Source organism: Daucus carota, chromosome 3 (assembly GCF_001625215.2).
Source record: "Daucus carota subsp. sativus chromosome 3, DH1 v3.0, whole genome shotgun sequence".
Taxonomy (NCBI): domain Eukaryota; kingdom Viridiplantae; phylum Streptophyta; class Magnoliopsida; order Apiales; family Apiaceae; genus Daucus; species Daucus carota.
In genome coordinates, this window is record NC_030383.2 from 8,508,105 (window position 1) to 8,516,311 (window position 8,207).

At 36.3% G+C, this 8,207-nt stretch overlaps 2 protein-coding genes across 4 annotated transcripts; one reads left to right on the top strand and one right to left on the bottom strand.

The window, feature by feature from the left end:
* Nucleotides 1-24: 24 nt before the first annotated feature.
* On the top strand, nucleotides 25-879 carry LOC108212181 (LOB domain-containing protein 24). Its single transcript, XM_017383909.2, has 2 exons — nucleotides 25-183; nucleotides 517-879. The coding sequence occupies exons 1-2, from the start codon at nucleotides 25-27 to the stop codon at nucleotides 877-879; spliced, it is 522 nt and encodes a 173-aa protein (XP_017239398.2).
* A 547-nt stretch (nucleotides 880-1,426) lies between these two features.
* On the bottom strand, nucleotides 1,427-7,483 carry LOC108215400 (inositol-tetrakisphosphate 1-kinase 4). Of its 3 annotated transcripts, none has more exons than XM_017387900.2 (10): nucleotides 7,083-7,483; nucleotides 5,894-5,975; nucleotides 5,704-5,736; nucleotides 4,154-4,274; nucleotides 3,853-3,945; nucleotides 3,308-3,415; nucleotides 3,046-3,222; nucleotides 2,715-2,770; nucleotides 2,497-2,581; nucleotides 1,427-1,951 (listed from the first exon to the last, which is right to left on the bottom strand). In XM_017387900.2, exons 1-10 carry the CDS (start codon nucleotides 7,244-7,246, stop codon nucleotides 1,863-1,865), a joined length of 1,008 nt encoding a protein of 335 aa, XP_017243389.1. In that variant the 5' UTR covers nucleotides 7,247-7,483; the 3' UTR covers nucleotides 1,427-1,862. The 3 variants fall into 3 exon arrangements, with proteins under 3 accessions (XP_017243389.1, XP_063946695.1, XP_063946696.1); XM_064090625.1 differs by lacking the exon at nucleotides 7,083-7,483 and adding an exon at nucleotides 5,395-5,510 and having other exon boundaries at nucleotides 1,723-1,951; XM_064090626.1 differs by lacking the exons at nucleotides 5,704-5,736; nucleotides 5,894-5,975; nucleotides 7,083-7,483 and adding an exon at nucleotides 5,257-5,394 and having other exon boundaries at nucleotides 1,723-1,951.
* Nucleotides 7,484-8,207: the final 724 nt, after the last annotated feature.

Here is an 8,207-nt window from a genome sequence, read left to right on the forward strand (position 1 = left end):
TTTGTATTCAATAAAATCTCGTTAATGAATATGAACACGGGTCGTTGTGCAGCTTGCAAGTATCTAAGAAGAAGATGCCCTGTGGATTGTATTTTTTCTCCATATTTTCCTCCAACCAATCCTCATAGATTTGCTTCTGTTCATAGAATCTTTGGGGCTAGCAATGTAGGAAAGATGCTTCAGGTAACATATATACATGTTTAAATAATGCATATTCTTCCGAGTGCAACGATTTTGAAAAGTAATTTCGGTTTTCAATATAAAGTGTTGTAGGATAGGCAATTATTTTCTATTTGTAAGATTTCGAGACTAAATTTTGCCAAGATATTGTGTACACATGATCAGTAATTTTAGTACACATGTAAAGTGTTGGGCGCAGGATTGACGACTATTTGTCTATTTGTTATATTTCGTGACTAAATTTTGCTAAAATATTGTGTACTGCGTAAAATATTCTGTTGTTCATTCTTAGTACTTAGAACTTAGAAGTGATGAACATTTTTCGATTTCATGCAGCAACTGCCGGTTCATTTAAGAGGAGAAGCTGCGGAAACGTTGTATTACGAGGCACAATGTAGAATTGAGAATCCAGTTCATGGTTGCGTAGGAATCATAACGCAATTGCATGAAGAAATAAACAATGCGGAGCAGGAATTAGCCAGAGCACAAGCTCAACTAGCTGTTCACCAACCTCATCACCATCACCATCAACAAGAGATCGAAGAGGCAGTGACAGGGGAAGGGGCAGAACCGATGGTGCCCGGTGACCACGCACAAGAAGTTGCAGCGGAAGTGGCAGGGAATGTCGAGGATTCGGACCAGAATGAATTTGATATCGCAGCCTTGATGAGTCCCTCCGATCCAGATTGGTTTTACTAGAGGAGAAATGCAGAATTGATTTTCCAGCTACATGCGACGTTGGTTTCTTGTTTGTTTTATGCATGGAAGAAAATGCAACTATGTTGTTACTTGTTATGCCTTGAGTTTGAACAAAATATATGGCTTGCATTGCCACAAATATTCCGAATGAGTGGCAAATTATGTCCCAAAAATAAAAAATATTGAGTGAACTGAAATCGGTATTCAGAATCTGTGCTAGAAAGGGTCTGGCTGCCTGGATTTCTCAAAAATTAAGTGACAAAAAAAAAAAAAAAAAAAAACGGCAGGCATCAGCTTCTTGTTTTGTTCAAGTATTTTCCCCACTGGTTATCTATCTGCAGCTTTTCTAAGCTACCTTCTAAAATGTCAAGAAATACGTGGGAAACCATGGAGATATAACCAGCTACTGGAAAGTAAGGAGGTTGAAGAAAGGGTTGCATTTAAATTAGGCCAGATTTACAAGGTTCACTACTACCCAGGATATACAAGGTGGCACACACATAGTGACACCTTAACCTTATGAACCAGCTACTGGAAAGTAAGGAGGTTGAAGAAAGGAGTGCATTTAAATTAGGCCAGATTTACAAGGTTCACTACTACCCAGGATATACAAGGTGGCACACACATAGTGACACCTAAACCTTATGAAGGTATAATCATTTACAAGAGCCTGCGACATTTCCCAGGTCTCTAGCAAGAGCCACAAACTGAAGACTTAAAACTAATACCAAAACATAGACGATGTTAACATCTGCAAACCCAAGACTAGTAATGAAAACAAGGAAATTGTGATCCTAGAACATCAAGATAAAAAACATAACTGTAGACCATCTTGCACTATCCACTAAACTTCCGATCTACGACAGCACCCTGAACTGGAGCAACCCTTGCTAAGAAGTGCAGTGCCTTTTTTCCTTTCTGCTTCTGCATGGACTTGTATTTTCAGATATTAGCATGCATGGCCACAGAACTTTCATCTTGCACTAACAATGTTTCTTGTACTTGTTGCTTTGCACCAGGCTGAGGAGAAAGTCCGTGAATATATGCTCATATCCAGGCATTTTCCCATATCCTGGAGAAAATATATAAACAGAACACTTATTGAACAGTGGGTAACCAGTGATTGAGCGACAACATTGTGCATTGTAGAGTCAAGTTGATGGCCAACTGCAAACCCTTCTTGTGTTCGGACCAAAGTCAGACTAAAACGATACACTTGAATTCACTTTTACTTGTCAAGACTTTAACGTGTGCAAAAATAGTAGTACTTGCACATAATACTTTCTGTAATTATGATATGTGTGTGTGTGTGTGTGTGTGTGTGTGTTTTGTTTTAATTCAAAAAACATCATTCTTTAGCTATTGACTTTTTTCACAATTTAGGCTTATACAGCTATTGACTTTTCTAATAATACATCAAATGAATAAATTAATGAAATTGAAGAGAACTAGTATTAAATTTGCCTTGGTCCAGTCTGTTGCCAGTTTTCCTTACTACAGTCGATAAATTAACATCTACATACTCTCTCTGACATGTAAGTAATAAAAAAGCTTGTGGGGGGCAGGGTCCCTTCAGCCCCTGGGACGAAGTTATTGTTTAATATATGAGTTGCTTACCAGGAAAGTAATTTATGTCGATGACATAATAACGATCCAATGTCCCGTATTCCCTAATTATGTCCATGTTAAACAAATGAAGACCCTGAAAATTAAAAAATTAAGATGAATAAATGACATAATTATAATATAGAACATACCCCTTGAACTGAAACAAACGAAAAATATATTTGTCAAGAAACACATTTCTCGAAACAAACAGAGAGACAGTACAATACCAGGCGCCGACGAAGTTCCCGAGAGAGTCTCTCAAGTAGAGCCCGCGGGGGAAGCTCTGCATATTTTTGTAAATAATAAATAATTGAGAAGAATGTATATGAAACACTGCCATTTGTATATGGCTCAAGGGCAATCACGTATTCACACTCATATAAAAAAGGGTGTATCCCAGCTAATAAGGCTGAACACAACCAAGACCGGTTCCATTCAGGAAACATATACAAGTTTACAAAAAAAGAAACCAGTCCAGCAGAGGTAGCATCCAACTTAAGTATATATAAATTTTGGAATTTTGGCCACAAAAATGAGTTAGAAAGAAGATTGTCTCACCAGCAACACATGGCTCCAAATCAGCATCATCAGCAGATGCTGCAGCACAAGACACCCTTGGAAATCGGTATACACCAGCACTTTTTGACAACTCACGTTTGCTAACATCAGGCAAAGAGAAGCGTCTAACAACCTTGATTGCATCCCCAACAACATAAACCTTGAAGAGGACACCACCTACAACCACGAAAGGTTTTGAGATTTATCCTTTGCATTATGGACAGAGATAATTAGAGCTGCACATAGTATCATACTAGCATACCATGATTTACGAATTCCTGAAGAACAAGGGGAGGTTCTAGCATCTCGAGTGAGTAGCAATCGTAAGCCAATGATAACTCGTGTGATTTGGCAACCAGAGGTTTTGCAACTGAGAAGCACCAAAATCAGAAATTGTTGAGTGATAGTTTACCACAGATATATTCAAGTAGAACATATAATCTTGACTATGGAACATTAACGGCAAACTGTCGGAGGACAAGCCACATGGACTAGGAGTGTTTGTCTCGCTCCCATCTATTAAAAATTAGCACACGTGTTGCCCTCAAAAAAGGTTTATATTAATTTTACTGCAATAATTGACAAAAGAAATCTTGTCCATGCAAAATTGTCTAACAAGGCCACTACAAAGTAAAGTGAACTAATGTATATGCATCCAACTATCCAAGACACACAAGGAAAAAAAGATAACACAAGGGCCACCTAGTCATCTTTTACTACCTATCAAGAATACTATCAAGTGGTAATTAGACAGAAAAAACACTACAGAAAAATGTTTGGCCAACACGTTGAAAAATGCGAACATACCCAGAGGCAATTTTAGCCCAGCTTTGCTAACTGCATCAGGAATAGATGATGGATCTTTCTTAATCACTAATTGTCTCGGAACACCAACTGTGCCTGCACAATTACACATAGTCCTCTTTCTATGAAATATAAATAACAATATACTTAAAATTGAGAAAATTAAGAAGCAATATTCTGACCATATCTAAGCAGGCCCTCTATTCTGACCATATCTAAGCAGGACCTCCAGATAGCACTTAACCACCTACCCTGAAGCTACTATGTATAATTCACAGAGCTAGTTGAACCACAGAAGAATTACCATAAGTGTCAGATAAGTCAAGATCAGCAACATCCTGAAGCATAGACTGTCGGTTGTACACATGTTGTATGGCATCTGGAGGATCTAGGACTGTGACTTCTGGGTGCATTTGTCGATAATCCTTCAAAATAAAAAGGAAATATTTAAGTAAGAAAGAAATTCTAAACACTAAGCATCGTTAATAATGTGACGATATTTATGTGCACGCATCTTTATTTTCAGCTGTTGGAGTTGCCAAAATTTCAACTGAAGGAGTAATGAATATTCATTCACATAAACAAAAGCAACCTGACATGTGACCATACGATGCTAAACAATTATGCCAAAGAAGTTCATTCAAGCCTCAAGGATCAGGCTTGTAACAAAGAGAATATTTGAGCCAAAGAATAGTATACATGGGACCAAGGCTAAGAGCCCGCCAAAAAAAGCAGCCAGAAACCAGGCAAAATATATGAAGAAATGAACACTGCCTACCTACCTATCGATAAAGTCAAGGCAGAATAAATGAAATTTCATAGAAAGAACAAATGAACTTGACCAACCACTAAAACGAAAATGATAATTAACACAGTATGTGCCGAAGAAATTTTAAACTTAAGATTATTGAATATAATGTAGAAAATGAAATTATAACCTGTAATATACACAAAATCCACATTAACTGTGTGTTCCCGAATATATAAAAGAATGTAAAGTGAGTTGCTTTCTTCTGTCCCAATCTTCCCAAGTGGGAAGAAATTTTTTTTAGATAAAAATGTAAAGAATTTATTTCATACTCTCTAACTTTCTTATTCCATAGAAGATTCAAGAATAGGCTGCAGAAATCAGTTCTGTCTCTTTCTTTTCTTTTGTGATCTTTTGTTATATTACTTTTTTTTGGTGGTGTGTGTGTGAGTGTTTTGGGGGGGGGGGGGGGGGGGGGGGGGGGGTTGTTAAGGAAATTAAGACTGAGTCTCCCAAAGGCAGTTCCAAATAGCATACTGATTTAAGCTTTTAGCAAAATATAGAAATTTCTTACAAATCATTCTAACAGAACTGATCAAAGAAATATCAATGGAATACATAGCACAAGCCACAATGTTTCAGACTCAAAGTAAAATTACCGAGTCACAGAAAAAACGATAATGAACCAGTATTTGGTCTCGACTTATTGTGATAACAGAGATCGACCATCAGACCCAGAAAATTCCTCTCTATATAGTTCAGGATTTAATTTTGGGGGGCAAAAGGCTACGAAAAACCTGTAATATTCAGCTATATTGACCACAGTTGAAGAAAGATGACTTGCTCAAATCTCGAAGGACCTCAATTATCAGGCAATGATTCATGACACAGGAAAGAGCAAGAATTCTGCAAGCTGTTTCACATAGTATAAGTCTTAAGCAACAGGACACCCTCTAAGTCTAGTCATCTTTATTATATCTTCCATGGTAAAACTAATTAATAGTAACAGCATTGTACTACAATATGGATTCACGTGGATTATCAATTTTATATGGTCTTATCTGACATAATAAAAAAAACAAAAGAATGGAAATTTGAGAACCAACCTCGAGTACTTTCCGCCATTCTTTTCCTGATAGCTGCATCAACATATGGTATAGAATACATCATAAGCCGCTAATATTACTAACAAGTACTAGTACCAATTACAAGCAGAAGCTGGCATAAACTGGACAATGTATAGTGAAAGTGGATGCATTGAAAAACACGACAGCCAAGCACAAAGTATACACCAACCTTATGCAGGACAATATCAAAAGGACCTTGTTCAGACAAAGGCATACTTTGGTCGATAGCAACAAATACTATACCCTTCTTCCTGAAAACAAAAAACCAATACTTATATTATATTTACACTAAAGCAAACTTATGGAAATTTAGTAATTTAAAACAATTAACCCAAGGTTAAGCCTTAAGGTCATCTATCGTTGCAAAACAAAATAGTATTGCATGTTTAACAACAAAAAAGATCACATTTTACCCCTTCAACAATCACAGGATAGAATTACATCGGTAAGCATGAACAGCTATTTCATTAGTAAACAAAATAACAATTAAATGCAAAAAAAATATAGAAACAACAATATAAAATGAGACTTGGTTAGCAAGTGTTTAAATTTGATAAAATTGTGCCAAAATTTGTTATTTTACAGCGAAGATTAAAGAATCACACAAGAAAAAATTGACCCATCTATCAGCAGCACATCCAAGACATCATATAACATCAAAAGTTTCCAGTTTGCATAAAAGATGATCTTTCAGACAATAACACGAGAAGTAATTATTAACCCAACAAAATTTACTATTTCCCACTGTACTTCAGTAGTATCAAGAATCTTTTTAAAGCATAGTAAATTGAAACACATGAGCTGTAGAATATTCAATTGCCAAGATTCTAAAATCCCAACCACAGCAAAGACAAGCAAAGTTCCAGCTAGGCACACAAACAGTTGGCAAGATTTCAGCAATAACAAAACACACAAACAGATACAGTATTCCAAAGATTCATAATAATACTTTATACAACATAATTATTAAACAAAAAGACTGTAAAAATTTAAATAAGAAGCTTAATCCCCCACCCCATTCAACAAAATATACAGCTCCAGCTAGGCACAAATACAGCTATAAGCTAAATCTCTCTCTCTCTCTCAATCCCTCAACAAAATATACAGCTCCAGCTAGGGACAAATACAGATATAAGCTAAATCTATATATATGTCTCTCTCTCGACAAAATATACAGCTCCAGCTAGGCACAAAAACAGCCATCTCTCTCTCTCTCTCTCTCTCCATCTCCCCCACACACAGTCATTTCAAAGATCCATATCACAGTAACAAAACAGCCACAAAATCAACCAAAAACTCAAATTGACACAAACATATAAACACACATATATGTGTATACACATGGGAAAAAAGGGCACCTAGCTAAATCCTGAAACTTGGGTTGCAAAAAGCTCTTAATCTTCTTAGAAGTGAGAGCATAACCAACCACCACCACATCCCCTTTCTTAGCAGGAGGATAAAACGACACCGTTTCATCCTCTTCTTCACCCTGATAATCCACTATTTCATCCCTCATCCTCATTTTACAAATCTTGATAACCCAAAAAAATTAAAAATAAAAATCTGGTTGAAATCAGTGGTGGGTTGTGAATAATAATAGTAAAAGATGTGATCTTTATGATTTTATTTTTATTTAGAGGCGATAGATATGGAAGAAAATCGGAGAATTAGTTGCAGCGATACATAGAAGAATATAAATGTGGTGGTGGTGGTATTGGTGTGTTTATATACTTACAAATGGGGCATTGCCAAAGATATTGGAGGTTGTGTCTAGTTGGTTGGGCGTACTAAAATATTATTATTTTATTTATTTATTTATTTTATTTTTATATGGAGAAAAATGTTGTTGTGGAAAAATGTGTTATGCGTGAGTGAAGAGGGTGGGGTGTGGTGTTTTTAGTTAAAATACTACCAGTCGCACTGCAGGGCCCTATGGTTCCACGCGCAGCATTATTTTCTTGGGAAATGTACAAAACTACCTAATTTTTCTTTTATTGTTTTCAAAAATACTACCTTCCAGAATTCTTTTTAAAAATACCTTTTCATAAAAAAAAAATTCAAAAATACTGTTTGCAACTTTTGCAACCTCATTTGCAACTACAGGCGGCGCCAGCCGTGTTGCAACCTCTTTTGCAACTTCATATGCAGCTGAAAATGAGGTCGAAAATGACATTTGAAAACTGGAACTTGAAATCAGGATTTGTAATTGCATATATGGTTGCATATGGTTGTATTCAGTTGCATATGGTTGCATTCAGTTGATTCTATTGTAATCTAATGGCCCCGCCAGGGGCACACCATACATCTGTTGTTACTTACAATTTTCAGTTGCATTTAGTTGCAACTGAGGTTGCAAATGAAGTTGCAAAAGTTGCAACTGCAGTTGCAACCTCATTTGCAACTTTTGCAACCTCATTTACAACTATATATAGTTTTCAGTTGCATTTAGTTGCAACTGAGTTGCAACTGCAGTTGCAACTTCA